At 40.0% G+C, this 21900-nt stretch overlaps 2 protein-coding genes across 2 annotated transcripts in view; one reads left to right on the top strand and one right to left on the bottom strand.

Moving 5' to 3' along the window:
* LOC141591545 (tropinone reductase homolog At5g06060-like) overlaps positions 1-21900 on the bottom strand; it is a 106066-nt gene that overhangs the window by 62822 nt on the left and 21344 nt on the right. The gene's annotated exons all lie outside the window — the stretch shown is intronic.
* On the top strand, positions 14464-17140 carry LOC141591548 (DNA-directed RNA polymerase II subunit RPB7). The gene is made up of 6 exons (XM_074411926.1): positions 14464-14667; positions 15288-15453; positions 15561-15611; positions 15742-15807; positions 15914-15982; positions 16768-17140. The coding sequence occupies exons 1-6, from the start codon at positions 14552-14554 to the stop codon at positions 16831-16833; spliced, it is 534 nt and encodes a 177-aa protein (XP_074268027.1). The 5' UTR covers positions 14464-14551; the 3' UTR covers positions 16834-17140.

Genomic DNA, 21900 nt, shown 5'->3' with positions numbered 1-21900 from the left:
TTAATGGATTAATTAATGAGAATAATCCAAACTATAAGGGTCCTTCTTATATTACTCCATACTATATTTTAACCTTCTATAATCCCAACTATCCTTCATCCTTCCCACATTGCACCCAACTGACCGACTACCTAAGAACAGGTAAACCCCATGTTATATGAATTGAATTTTCTTTCCTCCTTCTACACTAACACACCTTACTTCCTTATCCTTTTTCAGTCTTTACCATGAATTTTCTCCATTCTCTTCTTCTCTTCACTCACATAAATTAATCTGTCCATTTTCTTCTTCTCTTTCCTCAATATTTATAATGAATGGTGGCATCAAAATTCATCAGCAAACACCATTACTTTCACCATTCAAGCTCCACCATGGCTGCCGTAAGTTGTTCAGTTCCGATGCGGTGCCGAATTGAATTCGCCCTCTGCTCTTCTCTTCAATCGATCTAGCGGTATAGGCCTGGCTCTGACACACCGGTTTGTCGTTGACTCGCTGATAGTGCACGTGTCACCATCCTAGTTTGATGGGTTGTTTTAATTTGTTGGGTTGTTCTAATCTCATTAAGACTGCCGTGCATTTCATTAAGTGTGATCGGGGATCTCGTGGGGGCTACCTCTATTGCTATTATGCATATAATTATAATGTCTTTATTACTCTTTTTTCTTATTCTTATTGCGATATTGGATTAATCATTTGCGCATAATACAAATACAACAAGAACAATTGCCTACTTGCTTAATTATTCTGTCAACTCCAAACTTGGCATCCTTGTAATGCATATACCCTTGTTATTTCACCTAAGATGAGGATGGTTATTTGGAAAAAAAATTAAGAAGGGGAAGAAGTGAAGAACCAATAATGGGGAAAGAACAGGAAGAATTAGGGTGAAAGAAGATTGTTACAAAGAAGAAGAAGAAAGCTGATTCTTTAAATAAAAAAATGGTGCACATTACCGGTTTTAGTAGGTAAAAGATTAGACAAGTGCAATTAGAGAAGGGTATAGGGATAGTTAGGATTAAAGTGGGTTAATGTATAGTTTGGATTAATGTAAGAAGGTCACTCATAGTATGGATTATTCTCATTAATTAATCCTTTATTAATTAATGAATTTTTTTTCTTATAAAGCCTATTAAAATAGTGTTGAAGTTATAAACAACTTTTTAAAAATTCAAGTATATTTTTTTAGATTTATAAAACAATGTGTAATAACATAAATCATATCACGAATGCATGATTAAGCATTCTAAAGTGGCGGTGTTTGTGTTTATTTTATTTTGGAGAGCAATTCATAAGTATTTCGTCATATTTTGTACAACTTTATAAACTACGTATGTTTTTATAGTAATTGAAGATATTATGCTAATTATTTTTTAATGTAGGTCGTTAATTTTAGGGCATGAAAAGCCCATTTAGGCCCAAAAGCCCGAATTAGCCCATAAGGGCCGGATTTGGGCTTGCCAAATAAGCCCACATATTTGGCCCGACCCGGCCCGGCCCATACAAATCGGCCGTTTTTATTAGAACGGCCCGGCCCAAACCCGCACTGGCCCAGCCCATGATCACCTCTACTTTGTTCCTCATTTCACGTTTTTTTTAGTCAAGTGAACTTCACACTCTATTTTGTGACTCTAATTTATCCGCGTCCTATGCACGCAAATAGAATTGTACTTTGCTTTTTCTATTTTTTATTTACTAAATGTGCACACTTAATTGATGACGTGGTTCATTCTCTACTCTTTAAATGATATTTTATTAATAAAGATAAGATTCTAAATTTACAATAACAAATTTCTCATTTATGCTCTCTATCTTATACTTTAATATAACCTCATTTTTAATTAAACACTAGTTTTGTACCCGCGAAAATCGCGGACTTGTGCTATTTGTCCCATTTATTTGTTTTTGTTGACATCCACCTGTAACTAAAATATAAAATATTTTTTTTATCGCGAATAAGCTATAAACCAAACATTTGTAAATATTACTTCTTTTATATTATTTTTCATGATCATAGTAATATAGATAGAAGTTTTAATTTGAATTTTATTTCTATATATTTTAATACATGTTAATATTATTCATGAATATTTTGTAGTCAACAATTTAATGTAGCTAAATTTATAACTATAAATGTTTGTTTAAATTTTTTACAAATTTGTTATTTTTATATATTTATGATGTACGTCATAAATAATTAAGCTAAAAACGGCTGCGCCGTTAGGTCTATAAACAAAGCACTCCAAGATCGTGGTTACATATCTGATTAGGTTTTTTAAGAAAGTTAAATAGATATTATTAATTTAACTTTTCCTCAAAATCTATAATTTTTATCAAAATATACATGTAAAATAGAGAATTTTGCCGATGATGAATGGTAATGCTTCGTAAGCCAACTAAAAGAGTAAAAAATATGTTTTCGTTTTTCACATTTAGATTCAAACAAGTAATCTCCACTTTTTAATAGCCTCCTCACAATCAATAATAATAAATTGAGATAGTTAAAATTAAAATTAAATAAGCATTATCTTAATTATAAAACTAACTATACAACTTATTAAACGTTTAAAATTATAAAATCTTAAAAGATAGAAATCTGGAGTACTTTTAAGAAGACTATGAACTTTTGAATCACATGCACATATACACCTTATTTTTCACTTTTTCGCAAGTGTGCTAATTACAATATTTAAGATGTTTTTGAAATAAATCAAAAGTAACAATATGAGAAATTGTGAAGCTTTATAATCCAAGTTATTGGATTTTTCATTTACCACATATAAGACCTTTTAGTTACTATCTTTATTACTAATGAGGAATTATATGGATAAATTTTACGATTTAAAATTTTAAATAATGAGAGTAAATTCTTAATTTACTTTTGTAATTTTAGTACATGATCTTATGGTTTCCACTAAAAAATATTATTAGTAGCTTTATAATCCAAATTATTAGACTTTTTATTTACTACATATAAGACCTTTTAACTACTATCTCTATGGTTAATGAAGAGTTAGATGGACAAATTGTACGATTTAAATGATGAGAGTAAATTGTTAATTAATTTTTATAATTTAAATCATGATCGGTATTATGATTTCCATCAAAAAATATTAGTAAATATTATGAAGAATTTTAATAAATAAGTCTGATGTAGCCTTAATATTAAGCAGTATAAAAATGACATGTGAATTAAAATTAGATGTTTTAAATAGCCTTTTAACTATATTGTATTTTTTTTTTACAAAAACAGAGTTATAAAAAAAAAACAATTTACTAAGATCCTCTAAATTCGAACTAAAAACTGAAAATGTTTTGTTTTTATATCAAGTGAGACAATTACGTACCAAATAAGTTTTACTATATTGTATTTTTTTTTTTTTTTTACAAAAACAGAGTTATAAAAAAAAAACAATTTACTAAGATCCTCTAAATTCGAACTAAAAACTGAAAATGTTTTGTTTTTATATCAAGTGAGACAATTACGTACCAAATAAGTTTTAATATCATTAGAACATGGTTCAAGGACGGATATCAAGTTTTTGTTCAACTAAATCCTTCTGTTGCCTACACATTTCCCATGTATTTTTTTTAACACACTATGTTAATATTATGAGAAGACAAAGGAATCATCAGCTACAAGATAGAATAAGAAACAAACATACATTTAACGGTAATTCAATTAATCTCGTAAGAGGGTTTACATAAAGATAGTATAAAATAAATTTACCACAAAGCGATATTAGTGGATAAACTACAAAAAACAGTGCATTTTACAACAAGCTCATATAAATTACATAAACAAAACTCGTAGAACATACCTTTTGTATAACGTAATTAACTGCACAATCCAACTTTGCAATAATAAGAAAATTGTACCATTCCATCTGCAAAAATAAATCAAGGTGAGAAATACAAATTGACATCAATAAAAGTTATTTGAACAATACTCATACCAAATAAAATACAAATCTTATGTATGATATAACTTTATTTTTTTTCACAAATGCAAATGATTAATAAAAATTATATGCAATGGAAGTTTCAATAACATATAAATATGTCAAAAGGTTAGAAAAAGAGGGTAAAAAATCAAAGTGCTTATTTTAAAGACTTTTTTTATAGTAACTTAGCATCAAATAAGGAGTTAAATTTTAGGGGGAGAAAGGAATCATCAAAAAGGAAAAGGAAGAGCTAAAGAGAAAATGAAGAGTTAGAGATGAATAAGGGGTCATAAACGTGATAATAAGTATTCTATCTTAATTCTATGAATGAATATTATTAATTAGTCACATATATATTATCAAATGAAAATTTCTTAGTGATTCTACGCTGTCGCATGTCTTATACATATGTTCAAGGTAGCCTTTTTATATTATTGTATAGATATAACATGTAGATTACGATAGGTAATTTAGCATGCCTTTAAGTTAGATATATAGATTTTGTATTTAGATTATAAAGTTATTGATTTTACATACATAAATATGGAGCAAGGAGAAATGTAATGTAAAAGGTTTGCATGCGAGTGGTTTATAAATTATCTTATGAAATTAAAATAAGACATATAGTTGATGGTTGATAGTTTGCCTTACCTTTTAATTATATTTATAGATTATTATTATTATTAAATCCACTTTGCATGAGAGTGATTTAAAAATTATCCTATGAAATTAAAATTATCTAAATTTAGTTTGTTACCATTAATTATGAGAGTAACTTTTAAATGTGGAATTGATAATTTTTTTTTTTTTTTTTTTTTCATGTGTACTACTATGCTAGTATTTCCACGTGGACTATATTTTGCTACGTCACAATTAATTGTTGCCATGTCACATTTGTCTACGTGGCGTTTAATGTCTAGCCTTTTAATAATATTTATAGATTTAGTTTGTTACCATTAATTATGAGAGTAACTTTTAAATGTGGAATTGATAATTTTTTTTTTTTTTTTCATGTGTACTACTATGCTAGTATTTCCACGTGGACTATATTTTGCTACGTCACAATTAATTGTTGCCATGTCACATTTGTCTACGTGGCGTTTAATGTCTAGCCTTTTAATAATATTTATAGATTTCATACTCACTTGAAACACGCCATTAACATTGGCGTGTTTATCCCGTTTTCCAGGTTTTGAAAACCCGAACCTACGTGGACATCATTTTGACAAATACTTTTGTTCCGGGTGTAATTCCAGAGCAAGTTTGTTTACCACCCGCGCTCGTAAGATGACGTCTTTGGTTGAATCTTCCTCGCCTTGATTGTTCTCCTCGGCCTCTCCTGCAACAATGAGCGAACTGAGGGCTTGGCTTTGTGCCAAGCGTACTCACTCCGACGCTCAAGTCAGTAAACTCAAATGGACTAAGTTGTATGTTACTTGGCTAAGTATATGTTGTAGAGAGATAAGGAAGATGTTACCAGATGAATAGTGATTCTTAGGTTCAATTGTGGATCCTCTACTCAATGAGAGTAGAGGAGTATTTATAGACTTTCACCTTTTGTCACGTAGTGGCCAAGTGGCCAAGTGGCTAGCAGGTGGAAAGACTGATCTACCCTCGGCCGAGGGACCCATGGCAGGCCGACGGGCCCTGTTGGCTCACCACCGAGGGGTCTTGGATATGAGTTCGCGGATGTGTGCCCCATTTTCTAGTTGTCTCGGCGGGACCTAGACAGGCCGCGTCGGTTAGGGTCAGTTTAGGTCGTTGACTTGTTGTGGATGTCCTTGACCTTGCTCAATGTGTTGACTTGGTCACGGGTGCGAGAATATGCCCCATCAATTTGCCCCAGCGTAGTCTATCTTTGTGGTATGGACTCCGATGTATGTTGAGCGTATATTCTGCGTAAGAAACGAATTTTAAATCCCCGGCTTCTTCTCCCTCGGCTTACTTTCGTGCACAGGCCGTACCATATCCCCCCTCCACATGGATGTGTAATGGACATCAAGTGTGGAAGAGAAGATGGCGGTGGCTGGTGGACCCGAGGTTGAGAGTGCCGGTGTGCTTTGATTGCCTCGGCCGGTGCTGCCAAGCTCGGTTGATCATGTGGCCGGCGGAGAACAGATACTTAGGAATTTGCCGAGGGAGATGAATAGGCAGAGATATGAAGGGGCGTGTTGAAGAAGCTTGATTACTGTTGCATTGATTGACGTTCAACTGTTGCAACGATTGACATTCCGTGGTCGCATGTCTGACACGTGTCTGTTCGCTGATTGGCTGACGTTTCATCGGCTGTGCCCTGATTGGTCTTTCTTCATGGGCTTTTTCCTATAAATATGGTAGTTAGCCCCTGAAATTGGCCCTCAATTTAATTTTCTCTAAAATTTCCTTCTTGCTTAAACTCTCATTGACGGAACTTCTCTCTAGCCTTCAAACTTCTACTCGGCGTAACCCTTTTTCCAAGGTAAACAATCAAATTCTCGATCTTTTCTTTGTTAAATAATTGTTGCTTGCCATGTCTTCTGCGACGCCGGCCTAGTAGTCGTGCGCCGGGGTTCCCGTCGCGTCTTAATGAAGAGGAGATACTGGAGGCTATCCCGATAAGGTCTAGGGGTCCTAGGCCTCTTTCTCCCGGTTAATCCGAAGTTTTGGAGGGTTGGGAGGATGAGGAAGATGATGATGCCGAAGGGGCTCATCCTAATGAGGGAGGCCGTATATCGAGGATCACGGCGATGCTCGTAAGGCCCGCCCTAACCGCGCTTGGACCCATAAATTTGCCACTGTTTGGTCCCGACGCTTTCGCGCGTCACTTCTACTTTGGCAGGGGGTATAGTATCGTCATTCCCGGGGTCGAACAGGCGGTCTGTTGCCCTCCCAAGGGCTACATCGGCGTGTACATTAGACACCTGGAGTATGGGCTCCGGTTTCCTCTGAATGAATACGTTATGGCCATTATTAGAGCCATGAACGTTGCTTGCCGTGGCCCAACCGCACCCGTTGGCGTTAGGACCATAGTCGGCTTTGTCTCTTTAGGGGAGGTTCCGACGGTTAATTTATTTCGTCGGCTTCACCACCTTCGACCGTCGTTTCCTGGTCGCGTCGGATGGTACACGTGCGTGACGGAGCGGGTTACGTCTCCGTTGAAAAGCTTTCTTCCTGCAAGGGCCGGAAAGATCGGTGGGTGTTTGTTGAGGTTCCGAGGAATATCCCTTGCCCCGGTCCTTCCAAAGACCAAGTCAATTTGCGGTGTGAGACTAAGGCGGAGCGTGACAGATGGGTCACCCCAAGTAAGCTTAAGATGGATGCCAGCAAGGTCCCTCTTAACGCCGATGAGGAGCGGGCGATGAAGTCAAGCTGAGGTGGGAGATGATGGGTTGCCGAAGGATGGATTCCTCCGACGCGAGATCATTCTCCAGGATGCTCCGTCACATTTCGGCCTCATACCGGCCCTAGCACGGGGTGAGTGGGGTCGGTGTGAGGCCCTTTCTCGTCATTTTTAAATGTTCATGTTTCTTGAACTTTGATTTCATTCCTTCCACTTAACTGTTGCTTTGCTTCTTTTGCAGACCATTTTGGCCCGGACCTGTCGGAGGATATCCTTAGGAGAATGGGGCTTGCTGCAGACAAGTCAGTTGTTGATAAGCACCCTAAGGCTCTGGCTCGTGACCGCAGAACGCCGCCGAATGATCTCATGGATCAGCAACAAAGGCTTAAATGCCGAGGCGGCTCGGCGACGGTTATTGGTAATATGCCGCGCCGAACGCGGAAAACAAAGAAATCGGCGGTGACGGCGTCGACATCGATCCCGCCTCCCATTCCTTCGATCAAAAAAGGGACGGTGGAAGTCATTGATGTTATTGCTGGGGAGGACTCCGATGCAGAGGGATCTCCTCATGTTCGTAAGAGGAAAGAGCCTACCCCTGCCACTGACGCCTCTGCTGCTACTGCCGCTGCCGCCGAGGTCGGCAAGGATAAAGGGCATCCGACCAAGAAGGCCAAGCCCTCTGGTACCGATCTAACCTGTGGCTCAGATTTAGCCGGCTCATTAGGCGTTCCTGATGACGGGCTCTCTGGTATGTCTATGTATGTTGACACAGATGCCTTGATTGGATTTTTTGTAGATCAACCGCCGCCGTCTACGGGTCACACTGTCGAGCGGCATGCCGAGAAGAAAACTGCGCAGGCAAGTGGCCAAGATGCCGCCGTTGTCACATCCTTCCCGAAGTCCACCCCACTCCAGGTTAGGTCGGAGGGCCTAAGCTTGGTTAAGTTGTTGTCAAAGTGGGCCGAGGTGGCCGGTAACCTCGTTGTGGAGCAGGCTCAGGCCATGGCTGAGGCTGCGCCTCAGCTTGAGCAGCTCCAGTCTGAGCTTGCTGCTGCGAAAGAGGAAGCTTGTAGGGCCAAGGTTGAGGCCGAAAAGGCGGTCCTCGCTGAACGAAAGTTTCGGGAGGACGCCGAAAAGGCACTAGTTGTTGAAAAGGCCAAGGTCGAGGCTGCGGATGGCAATGCCGCTAGGTCTCTTTGAGGAGCGTGACCACTCTCGAGGCTCGCCGACCTCAATGCTAAGAGCTACCAAGAGCCGAGGTCCGGGTATAAGGCCCGGGGAAGGTGATCCGGAATAGGGACGCCGTTATTGCCCGGAGGGAGAAGGACATTGAGATGCTCCAAACCGTTGTCCTTCCTAACATGTGCACCCACACGGGACCCGGCCGAAGAAGCCGCCAGGGAAACAATTGGGGAGCTCTTTCCTCTTGATGGCTCCTTTCCGTGGGGGAAATATGACGAGCTGTTTGATGACAAGCTCGAGGCCAAGGAGAAGGCTGCGGAGGAGAAGGCCAAGGAGGAAGCAAGGGTGAAGAGGGAGGAAGATGAGGCCGCAGGGAAGGCGATAGTTGCTGAGGATGCTAACGCGGCCAAGGAAGCTGAGGCTGAGGCCGAGGTTGTCAAGAAGGCTGAGACCGAGGTCGGGGCTACCAAGGAAGCTCCCGATTCATCCACCAAGGGCGATCTTTGCTAACCCCACCGATGGCGGGCAGCAACAGGCATAGGGAGACGGGCGGTCGTCACCGGGCTCACCCGACATCTCGGATAGCTTTAGGCTGTTCGGGGGCCAATTATTAGGCCTTTTCTCCCCGTCCCATCTTTTGGCGCTTCAAATTACAAGTCTGTAACCTTTTGCTTTCTTTTTCCCTGTATTTCGTAACACTTTGGTAGGTAGAGTTTTGGCTTATCCCTATGGGGACGGCCGTCGTCTGTATTCTCCTTGCAATTATGTCCAATGAAGTTTGCTTTTTGGCCTTCGGCCTTGGCCGGGGTTTTGATCACCGCTCTTCACTTATCTTCTTGCGTTATTTAATTGAGCGCTTCTTTTTACCTTCGGCCGGGCCGAGGTGGTTTAGAATGCGTATCTCAACTGTGTTTAACGTCTTAAGTTCGGTCTTAATTTGCCGAGGGCAAGTCGCGTTTTACTCGTCTCTTCCCGGTCTTAATTTGCCGAGGGCAACGGAGTTTACGTTTTGACTGCTGTTGCACACATGTTAGCATATTGGCTCGTTCCCCCGTCACTCTTGGTCTTAATTAGCCGAGGTGATCAAGGTTTTGGCTCTATCCGCTGTGTACATATGTGGAGATGTGGGCTCATTTCCCCGTTGCTCCCGGCTTAAAGCTGGGGTAATCGAGGTTTTTGGCCTATCTGCTTCTTGGCGTGGCTGCCGTGGCGTCTACCGCTTGGAGTGACTGCTGCGGCGTCTACCTCTTAGGGTGACTGCCGTAGCGTCTACTTCTTGGGGTGACTGCGACGACGCCTGCTTCTTGATAGTGACTGCCGTGGCGTCTACCACTTGGAGTGACTGCTGCGGCGTCTACCTCTTAGGGTGACTGCCGTAGCGTCTACTTCTTGGGGTGACTGCGACGATGCCTGCTTCTTGATAGTGACTATGGGGGGAAATGAACACTTTGATGGAAAACTTGGGACCATTCTTCATTAGAAATAACATGCGTCGGGGTGCCCACAGTTGTTTCGGGCACCTCCGCCGCTATACAAGATTTTTCCGAGATTGCCCGTCCCAATGGTGTATTAAAGGCGCACCCTCCATGTCTGTCAGCCGGTGTGTCTTGAGAGAGCGTCGGACCTGTGAATGTACTGTATCTGGAAAGATTCTAATCTGGCGGTGTCGGCTTTTATCCTTTCCAGGTATCTTCCCATCCCATCGTTTCGGGCCTTATACTCTTCCCTGACTTGGTTGGCCACCAATAGTGAGCATGTTTTTACCACCGTCTCGTAATCGGACCCGTTGTTTGAGGCCGAGGAGATAAGTTTTAAGGGGTGCTTGGACACGTTCCCGCTTGGGCCGGTGATAAGGATGCCGGCTCCCGAGCTGTTCGCTGTAGGGGGCCCGTCAGTAGTTATTTCCCATATGCCGGGATGTGGTTCTTCTTGGTCGGTCGGGGTTCCTCCAACCATGCCGACGTTGGTATTCATCGGGTCTTCCTCCTGCTGCAAGGATGGGCTCTTCCCCTTCTCTCATTGTTTTGCCACTTTGAGGGATTGCATGTTGCACCCTCGGCGGATATCCGGTGTTGACCACCTCGTCCTTCTCGTTCTTGGAGACGAGCTTATGCGCTTCCCCGGTCCGAGACATACATCGGTGTCGGGGCCGGATGGACATCACTGCGTGCGCCTCGCTCGGAGTGACTCGGCCTATGAGGACGTTATAAAGCGGACGAGCCGTCAATGACCACGAACTCCGATAGGACATTCTTGGCCGCATTCCCCTCGCCGAACATGTCCGAACCCGATCGATCCCGGGGTACCAGGCCGGCCCCGAGAAGCTATACAATGGATTGGTGCGGGGGCTCAAGTCTTCGATCTTCGAGCCGAGTCCTAGGAAGCATTCCCTGAACATAATGTTCGTGTAGGCGCCTGTGTCAATCAGGCACCTCTTGATCAGGTGATTGGATATGTCCAAGTGGACTACTAGTGGGTCGCTGTGCGGGGCGATGACTCCCCCGTAGTCCTTCTTCCCAATGGTCATATCGGGGATGTTGGAAGTGGTGGCCGCTGTCTTGGGCATAAAGTTGATGGCTTGATACAACTCGTTTAAATACCGTTTGTGCCCATGAGCGGACCCACCGTTCTCGTTGCCCCCGATGACAACATGGATTACACCTATCCGTTCAAAGACGGATTTCTTATTCGAGCCGCCGGCATCAATCTTTTGATCTTTGGCAACATACTTGCCGAGGCTCCCCTTCCGGATAAGCTCTTCAATGGCATTCTTCAGATGCCGGCAGTCGTCAGTATGGTGACCGGTGTGGCCGTGGTATTCACAATACTGACTCGTGTCACCGTCTCCCTTTGGTTTGGGGGGCCTTTCCCACTTCTGGCCCTCGCTCTTGCTCAGGGCGAAGACCTCGGCGGCGGGCACGACTAGGGGGTGTGCTCGTTGTACTGCTTCGGGTAGTATGTTCCCGACCTCCCCCCGGCGCCCGCCGAGCTCTGCTTCCTGACAGATTTGTCAGGCCGTGACCTATTATAGTCACGACGTCCTTCGTCCAGGTTGTCCTCCCGGCGGCTCTTTCTTTTTGAGTGTCCTACCTCGGCTGAGCCTACCCGGGTTTTGTGGTAGTCCTCTACTTTTATGGTCGATCGGCCATTTTCTGGCGGACTCCGGTTCAGGCCGCACGCACTGATGAGCTCATTTTTTAGGTCCCCTCTTGGGAGGCCTTTCATCGGCGCGAAGGTCGCCCATTTCATTGTTCACTCACGGATCTGGCGCCGAACCTTGGCGTCGAACCTCTTCACGTAACTCCGGAGAGATTCGCCTCCCTCCCGTTTGATAGTCGGGAGGTCCGATGTCTCGACGCTCTCCTCTTGTTGCAAGAGTCTTGGGCCAGGAAAGTGTCCTTTAGGTCGGCGTAACAGTATACCGACCCGTCGGGTAGCCCCTTGTACCAACTTTGCGCCATCCCATGCAGTGTTGTTGGGAAGACTCGGCACCAAACCTCGTCGGGTTGCTCCCATACCGACATGTGAGACTCGTAGGCCTCAACGTGATCGGTTGGGTCGCCTTCCCCTTTGTATGCTATGGGTGGCAACTTTAGCTTAGTCGGCACCGGGGTATCCAGGACGTAGGCGCTGAGAGGCTGTCTGACCGTGTGTCGTACGATACGCGGCGATCGACTCCTCGCACCCCTAGTCCGGCTCCTCCCCCCGTGGCGGGAGGGGCTTTTTCTCCGACTCTGGTGAGTCGGACTCCTTCCCCGACTCCGGTGAGTCGGGCTTCTTCCCCGACTCTGGTAAGTCGGGCTTCTTCTCCGACTTAGATAAGTCGGACTTCTTTCACTCCTCTGGGGAATGCCTCGTCGGCGGCGCGCGACGACGTCCTCCCGTGAGTGCGGGAAGGGCTTAGGTCCGCCACTAGCGCCCGGGCTCCTCCGCGTCTTGACAGGGCCGCTTCTTCCGTTAGCTTCGTTCAAGTCTCTTGGAGTCACATTCTGGGCCCTGGTCTCCCGGACGGGTTCCGCCGCTCTTGTCGGTGTGACAGTGTGAGCCGGCGCACTACTTATTAGTTCCAGAAGCAGCCTCAGTTTTGCTGCTTCGACCACATGTCCCATGATGGTGATCTGGTCGGTGGATAGCGGCGTATCTGGCATTATTGGCATCCCGTATTCCGGCTGAATTACTAGGCCGGTGGAGGGCTGCGCAACACCAGAATTGTGGACGGTATCATCTTGGTAGGGTTCGGTTTCGTCAGTTACGAATACCTCTTGTTGTTTCGACATCTTCTTAGCTTTTTGGGTGGGGTTTTTTTTGTTTGGGAATGAATGTGACTAGCTTCTAGTATCTTCCCCACAGACGGCGCCAATTGTTCCAGGTGTAATTCCAGAGCAAGTTTGTTTACCACCCGCGCTCGTAAGATGACGTCTTTGGTTGAATCTTCCTCGCCTTGATTGTTCTCCTCGGCCTCTCCTGCAACAATGAGCGAACTGAGGGCTTGGCTTTGTGCCAAGCGCACTCACTTCGACGCTCAAGTCAGTAAACTCAAATGGACTAAGTTGTATGTTACTTGGCTAAGTATATGTTGTAGAGAGATAAGGAAGATGTTACCAGATGAATAGTGATTCTTAGGTTCAATTGTGGATCCTCTACTCAATGAGAGTAGAGGAGTATTTATAGACTTTCACCTTTTGTCACGTAGTGGCCAAGTGGCCAAGTGGCTAGCAGGTGGAAAGACTGATCTACCCTCGGCCGAGGGACCCATGGCAGGCCGACGGGCCCTGTTGGCTCACCACCGAGGGGTCTTGGATATGAGTTCGCGGATGTGTGCCCCGGCTGTCTAGTTGTCTCGTAAAGGACCTGGACAGTCGCTGCGTCGGTTAGGCTGTCTAGGTCGTTGACTTGTTGTGGATGTCCTTGACCTTGCTCAATGTGTTGACTTGGTCAGCGGGTGCAGAATATGCCCCATCAACTTTCAAAACCAACCCAAAACGATAAATACTTTATTTTATGGATTCCTTTCCAAAACCAAGTGGGAAGAATTTCCCTTATTTCTCCTAGAGCTGATCATGGGCCGGGTCGAGACCCACTTTTACCACTCAAAATCCTTATCACAACCACATCAACCCAGGCCATTCGACATACCCAACCACAATTTCCCGCCACTATACTCAAATTTGGCCTACAAAGACAATTCCCGACTCAAAATCATCTATCAAAGCCATTATCACAATTACTTCTTAAAATTTGTATTCCATTTTTTTGTAGATCTAAAATTAAAATCATATTTTTTTAGAGCTTAAAATAACTAACTCGATGGAGAAAGGATATGTGGTCTGAGGTGGGCTTATAGACGGCGACAACACGCAAGAGTGACTCGCCGGGAAAGGGAAAGAGTGGTCGGATTTGTGTCGATGTGGTCGAATCTAATGGTGTTTCTTGGGAAGGTGGAGATTATGATGGCGGGAGAAAAGTAAGATGATAATAGTGGCTGATATGGTGATGGGCGGAATACAAGGAGGCGCGCACGATCTCTGCCGGCGCTCCGGTGTCGGCGATGAGCGGTGGTTGTCGGAGTCTTGTGGTGATGGTGTGGTGGTAAGGGGAAGAGTGATATTAGGGTTGAAGTTTGTTTATTTGTTAGATAACATAAGGATTAGTGCATTTAATAAAAAAATAATAAAAAAAAGGCATCATAAGTCAATAATACTAACAGTGTTATAACGGAAGTCTGCCAAGGGTATACTGCGAAACAAAAACGTAAATACAGAGTACCATATGTAGAAACTTAAAATGAGAGGTACCACGTCTAATCTGCCATAGTTCTACCATGAGAATTTTTTTGAGCCGGGTTGGGCCAAATGCTTGACACATACCCGGTCCATGGACTTTCTTTTAGCCAAAATAAAAGACGCAAGCCTTTCAAAAAATGGGCCGGGCCGGGTCGGGTCGGGCTGCGGCACTTGGGCGGGCCGCTTGATCACCTCTGTATTTTCTCCCTATATAAGGATCTCTTCGCTCTTATAATCCGTCTTATCACACAATTTTACTCTCATCACACAATCAAATTATTCTGACAAAATTAATCAATCAATCGAATTAATCAGTGAAAATCAAAATGTTCTTCCACATAATCCTCGAAAGAAATATGCAGCTTCATCCTCGCCATTTCGGAGCTCGTCTTCGCGAAAAACTCGTCTCTAAACTCATGAAAGATGTTGAAGGCACTTGCAGGTTTTGATAAACCCTAATTTTTGTATTTCTGCTAGCGTTTGTTTTTTAATTGATGAAAGTATTAGTAATACAATTGATCTAATTGGGCTTTCTGGGTTCCTTTCCAATTTTGATTTTTTGTTCTTATTGAGACTGCTCTGCTGTTTTTCCTTTCTTCCATAAACCCTAATTTTGTTTCTGTGCTAGTTTTTATAATTAAATTAGTGGTAACGCAATAGAACTAATTGGGTTTACTGGGGTTTCTTTCAATTTTGATTCTTTTTTGTTATTGATATTGTTCCGAGGTTTTCCTTACTTTTCCAAAACCCTAATTTTTGAACTTCTGCTTGTGTTACTTTTGGTAATTAAACTATTGGGAACACAATTGAGCTAATTGGGTTTTCTGGGTTTCCTTTCAATTTGGAATCTTTTTTGTTAATTTCAAAAACCCTAATTTTCGAATATAAATCAATTTACTAGTATACAGTTAACCTAATTGGGGGTTTCTAAGTTTCCTTCATGTTTTTTGCTTTCCTGTTATTGACATTGTTCTGCAGGATTAGCTTTCTTTTCCGACCCTCTCCGATTTTGCTGATTTCATGTTATTGACATTGTTATGTGTGTTAATTTGATCAAAACAGTGGGCGCCATGGATTCGTGGTGGCGATAATGGGGATAGAGAATGTAGGAAAAGGTTTAATTAGGGATGGAACAGGGTTTGTGACATTCCCCGTGAAGTATAAATGTGTCGTATTTAGACCTTTCAAGGGTGAGATTCTGGAAGCTGTTGTCACCATGGTTAACAAGGTACTTCCTTTTTGATTATGTTACCATTCGGATACTACATTCATCGTCTTTGGTGACTGATGTTACCGATTTTGAATAGTTTATTGATTTTTGTTGAATTTTGGCAGATGGGTTTCTTCGCTGAGGCCGGTCCTGTGCAAATTTTTGTATCTAATCACGTGAGCGCTCTTTCTTTAAGCTTCTACTAATTTATGTTTTGGCGACATTGAGTGTCATGGCTCCTAATTGAGCTTCTTTTTTGATTATTTACCATTCTAACCCTAAGCTGTTTGTTAATTTATGGTGTAGTTGATACCAGATGATATGGAGTTCCAATCTGCTGACACGGCAAACTACACGACTTCTGATGGCTCGGTAAGATTTGTTTATTTCCCTGAATGTTTGTTTGATCATTATGAATGAGACTGTGCCTTAGTAGATTTACCGTGTACTTATGAGGGATTTTTGGTGGTTTTTGCAGGTTAAAATTCAAAAGGATAGTGAAGTGCGGCTAAAGATTATTGGTACTCGTGTAGATGCCACTGAAATTGTATGTTTCTCACTCTCTAAGCAGAACAGTTGCCTGTTTTGTTGCTCTAACAATTTCCTTTCAGCCTGTTTTAAGAACCTTGAATTGTCCTGTTCAATTGTTGTAGTTGGCTATTGATAGAATTTTCCGTCTACAAACTTGTCCTTTGGTGGAGTGTCTTCTCAAAGTGTATAAGAAGTATAATTTAGTGGCTTATTGCACTAATGTTAGGAGTTCGGACCACCTTACAGGGTTTGGATTAATATGTTGTGGTAGCCTTCACAATCAGAAGGTCACCATACATAGTCGGTTTGTTAAATTGGTTGAGTGTAAATTATTACTCGTAGTAATAGAGGTCAAATTGAAGGAATGTAGAGAAATGGTACGAGTAGAAAGATGAAGGGTAGGAAAAGAGGGTAATAGTTACCATTTCAAGGGAGAAATAGTTAGTTACGTCCCCGAAACTATTTCCCATATTTAAGCTTCTATTACCCTAGTCCGAGTAATAATTAACGTTTATTCCAAACTAGCCTTAAAATGTAGTGACAAAACTAACGCAAGTGTTAGAAGTCAAACACTGATGTGGAGGGGAAGTATAACATTGCGAATTAGAATCTGAGTCGAGATTACACGAGAAATCTCGTCTTTTTGGCTTCACTGTCTAGAATAGTTGAGTTTAATAATCGATTGATTCTAATTTGGACGTTCCCGAGTATTCATACTTCATAGCATTGAGCTAGTTGGTTGGTATGATCATGCTGTTTCGTGTTCATAAACTCTTACCAATTTATTTTAACCTTCTACAGTTTTGCATCGGTACGATAAAAGACGATTTCTTGGGCGTTATTAGCGACCCTGGCGCTGCATCATAGAGACAATCTACTCGGTATTTAACAAGTTGAGATCGGTATTTAAGAAGTTGACAATCTGCAGAAAGTTTAAAGTTTAAGTGTACTCGGTATTTAAGAAGTTACCTTAATTAGAATATGTACTTAATTTGATCAATTAAAGTTGAGTTGTACTTTATTGCAAGCTCTGTTTCTCTTATAAGCTTATACGAAATGATTTTACTTGAGTGACGAATGAATTATCAGTAATTATTCAAGTTGGTTGTAAGTGAGACGGTCTCATACTAGATGAATAATTGTGTTAGCTAATCTATTGAAGAATTTACAGAAATTCTACACGAACATCTTCAACAGAAGCTTTATGAAAAGTTGTCATCAATGTAAACAATCGAAACTCAAATAGTTCGACAACATCGTCCGCAAAAACTAATCCCAACAACTTCAAACAAACCACCATATAATCAAAGCTCCATTGTACAAAAAAGCATAATATAATTTTATAAATTTGATTACTACACAAGAATACAAGACCCGGTTATATATTTCTACAATTTCGATAACAAAATAAACAAATACGCTAATTAACTATAATTCATACGCTAATTAACTTCCAAGTGTTGCAAAAAACTTGTATCCGGAATCAAATCTCCAAAATCGAAATTGAAATTGAAATTAGAACCAAATTGATCATCCAAGCTTTCATCAAAGACGTCGTCAAAGTCGAGATCATCTAATCCAATTCCTACATTACTCATCGACAAATCAGGTTTAATATCATCAATAATAGTCGAAACATCGTCGTTTCTTGACCTTTCCAATGCTTGATTAAAGCTATCAACCCTCGAACCAACTTCATTTCGTAACCGCTCCAACCCAACCTTAAACTCCTCAAGCTCACTTAACCCGAGTTTATCAACTTCCACCTCGTCCCACCAAAACCCGCCACAATTAACACCGTCATTAGAACCCGAACGATTAAGATAACGTTGTAGGACGTAATCGGGATTAGGATTACCATAAGAAAAACAATTACCAGCTTCAGAGAAAGTAATTAAAGCAATTTCCGAACCATATTTATGACTCAACTCATCGCACTTTTTAAACAACCCTTGACGTCGTTTCGAAACGTAACTTGCCTATTTGTTTTCTTCATTACTTTCTTTGTTACATCTATCTTTTTCTTCCCGTTTGACGTCTTCATCCGTTTCGACATCGATGTGCTTACTCCAAGCTCCTCCATCGATGAAATTTAACAAGTACGTAAGAAAGTGTTTGTTTAGTAAGACCGTCTTTCACAAGTATTTTTCCGATATATATAACTATATAAGAGTGTAAGTTAATGATTATTACAATTTCAAAAACTTCCCAAAAAATATTTACGAAATTTGGTAATCTTTTTAGTGATGATGTAACAGGGTGTGTTTTATATTTGCGCGCGGTCGATAACTAAATTAACGGTAATATTTGAAGTCTTACAACTTACTATGTTCACACCTAGTAATCCTATTCATTAAACGAACAACCACAGAGCTGATGTGTCAGCCTGTGGTTGAAAGTTCAATTTTTTATTTTATTTAAAAAGGGACCCACACACGTTCAGCAATGCATTTTTTATTTGGGGGCTGATTTATATCGACGACGTTTTAGTAAATATCGACGACGTTTTTCATAAAAAAGACGATGACTGCCCTTTTGACTTTCTCTCTCTAAAAAAATTTCTCTCAAACTCAACTAAATTAAAAACAAAAAACAACAACAACAATTAACAATATGTCAGCCTAATTAGTTCATGACATTAATTTTGTAAATAACATATTGTTAATTGTTTGCGTAAATCTGAATTTTTACCCCCAAGATTGAACCATGGACCAAACGTTGGAAATCAACGTTTGCCGTGGTCCAAACGTTGGACGTGGTCCAAACGTTGGAATCCCACGTTTGGCCACGGAGAAATTTTTTTTTTTTTTTTTTTTTTAAAAAAAAAAAAAAAAAAAAATTTAAAAAAAAAAAAAAAATTCTCCGTGGCCAAACAACCAATTCCCACGTTCAGCCACGGATGAACGTTGCATTCCAACGTTACACCCACGGCCAACAACCATTTCCAACGTTTGGCCGCGGTTTCGCCCTAAAAACCGTACAAATTCACTCCCAATTCAATTAACAACAACAAATTTCGACTCAAAAATCAATCCCAATCAACTATATTTCGAAACAACATATAACAATACCAAAATTTACATAATAACAACTAATTAACATGAATTTTAATCGAAAAACTAACAAATTCTACACTTACTTGGTTTCAATTTCTAAACTAATTTAACAAAAAAAAAAAAAATCACACTTACTTGGCAACGTGGGAGGCGGTAGTGTGGTGGCGGTGGAGGCGGCAAGGTCGGCGTGGTGGTGGCAGCAGTGTGGTGGCGGTGGTTGTGGTGGCGGTGTGGTTGTGGTGGCAGTGTGGTGGTGGTGTTGAGTGTTGGTGGAAGTTGGAGGTTGAGTAGAGAGAATAGAGAGAATAGGGAGAATGGCTAGTGAGAGATGAGGGGCAGTGAGCGTCTTTTTTATGAAAAACGTCGTCGACGTTTACTAAAACGTCGTTGATATTAACGAATCCGGTTTAACAATCAATTTGATAAATTGGTCTAACATATTCCTGTTGTGAATTGCTCCTCATTACTATAATTTCAGCAATATTATTATAACTAATAGTATAACATTTTGTCAAAACAAAAAATTATCATATGAAATATGATGCTGAAAATAATACAATCAACACATCTTATCCCATATATTTCGTATAATCAAAGTAATGGAAGTTGGCGGCTGTTAAAATTGTGAAACAAAATTATTATAAACAAAACTATATTAGTGAAAAATTATTGTCAGCAAAATAAGATTATAGTGAAAAATCCATATATGACATCCATTTTTTTTTTTAAAAAATAAATCTTATTTGCATTAAATAACATTATGGGCCATTAAAAAAATTTTATTTACATATATATTGTGAACAAAAAATAATACGAAGTAGAAAAACATTTAATATATAGAAAAATATATGTTTAAATTATTTACAATGAACAAAATACTAGAAAAATAAAATTAAATTAAAATTAGAAAAATAATTGAATATTGGTGAAAAAATAATTTGAAATAAGAAAAAAAAAGAAAGTAAAATACTGGAAAAAAAAAATACTGCATGCAACGAAAATAATATATGAAAAATTTAAAAAGCAATAGAGTAAAATACTAAAACTCGATCTTTTTTTATCATGAAGAACTACTTTCGATAATTGACTGCAAATATTACCATATGAGGTTTGAATTAAATTTGAAGGGCGATTTGAAGTGAGGGATTTGATTTATATGGTGAATGGTACGAAAGAGAGAAACATAAGAGTGACGATGTAGAACATAATTTTTTTTTTTTTTAAGGTTTTCAATTTCTTTGAAGGGGACAGTGACGGTGGGAATACAGTGAAGCATAGAGGATTAGAGGGATATGGTTTTAGGGTTCAGTAATTAGGGTGAGGCAAGCCCGCTTATGGATATGTATGGTAGTGTTTAAATGGATTAGTAGAGTGGGTTTTGACTTAATTCTCATTTATATGGATATTTTTGTATGTTTTGTGAAATGGGCTCTTTGTTAGTATTGCATGAGTTAAGCCTGTTTGTAAGGTTTGTTTAGGAAAAATTAGTAATGCACCAAACCGTTTTCAATATGTTTGTTTAGCAGTATACTGTTTTATGTGCCAAGTCCTTGAACACTTATGAGTTATGACCCATTTTATAAGTCTTCTTTAAGACGAGTAGATCCGTCTTAAAAATAAAACGGGTTAAATAACACACCGTTTACATAAATAGGACAAACATTTTGCTAATCTCAATGCTTTTGTTTTTGTTTTATGAGTAATATTTAACCCGTCTTAACTCTTAAGGTTAAGAGGAATATGTCCGTTTTAAGTAATAATATGTGATTAAAAAGAACAAAGTGAGAGCAACATATCGAAAAGTAATGACTAAAATTAAAATGCTCATATAAACACCATGGTTTCAAGTATCCCGTATACAATATGTCCTTATTTATATGTCTCAAGTACTTGCTTAATAATTTTGTCTACTATATTAGGCTTAATTAACACTATTTTTATATAGACCAAAATGTATATGTTCAGAAGTTCATAGACGGTGTACAAGTTTATTGAAATTTCACGACCTATATCGCTATGACTATTCATCCAACGAGGTTTAAGGGTTGGAAACGATAGTAAATAAAGTGCGCTCTCATAGTCGAGCGAAGTAACAATTTAATCATTAAGGCTATGACGACTCTTAAATATTGATTAAATCTAAGATGATGAAACTACAAGCTTGGGTGAAAAAACCACATAAACATATAATGTTTCGAAATAAAAAAGTTGTTGCACAATGTGATTTTAATTATTTACACATTTTGATGATATCACTTCAATAAACGTGTATTTTTTTATCCTTAGCGGTAACGAAAGTAGACACACTCTATCCTATTTTATAATATAACTTTAAAACTATATATGTTTAAAAATCTTTTATGTTATGAAATTTAACAAGCCGATTAATTTTTATGGATTTTAATTTGAAGCACACCCATGATCAGACAAAGGCTTATTCACCACAATATCATCACGTGTATTGTTAATATCACTTATCCAACTCTTTGAAATCAAATGGGGTTACTTCAAGGTTTGAATATTTTTATTTACGATAACAATAAGTTCATATCTAAAATAGAACATGCATAACGGTAAAGCTAGAAAGCTTCGTATTTTTACAAAAGCTTTATACTATAAAGCGACATAATATTAGAGTTTCGTGTATAGTTTGTATAAAACAGTCATTATTTTTAGACTATTTAATTATAACGAAACTTGAAAAGGCAACCCGTGCAATTTGCACGGGTTTAAGACTAGTTATTAACAAAACGCGTTTACACTAAGGTTTTTTTTTTTTAATTTTTTTTTTAAAAAAAAATCTAAAAATTTGGCAAATTTGTATATTTACAATTTCGTAAGTTTTATATACGTGTGTATTTCAGTATTTATGTTTGAC

This window comes from Silene latifolia, chromosome 7, assembly GCF_048544455.1.
Source record: "Silene latifolia isolate original U9 population chromosome 7, ASM4854445v1, whole genome shotgun sequence".
Classification (NCBI taxonomy): domain Eukaryota; kingdom Viridiplantae; phylum Streptophyta; class Magnoliopsida; order Caryophyllales; family Caryophyllaceae; genus Silene; species Silene latifolia.
This window is presented reverse-complemented; position numbering and strand designations above follow the sequence as displayed.

Bases quoted from the DNA above. Each gene is read 5' to 3' on its own strand.
- LOC141591548 (XM_074411926.1), top strand. From the start codon at position 14,552: ATGTTCTTCCACATAATCCTCGAAAGAAATATGCAGCTTCATCCTCGC. The intron at 14,668-15,287 runs GTTTTGATAAAC...TGATCAAAACAG, and splicing joins GATGTTGAAGGCACTTGCAG to TGGGCGCCATGGATTCGTGG. The intron at 15,612-15,741 runs GTGAGCGCTCTT...TTTATGGTGTAG, and splicing joins AAATTTTTGTATCTAATCAC to TTGATACCAGATGATATGGA.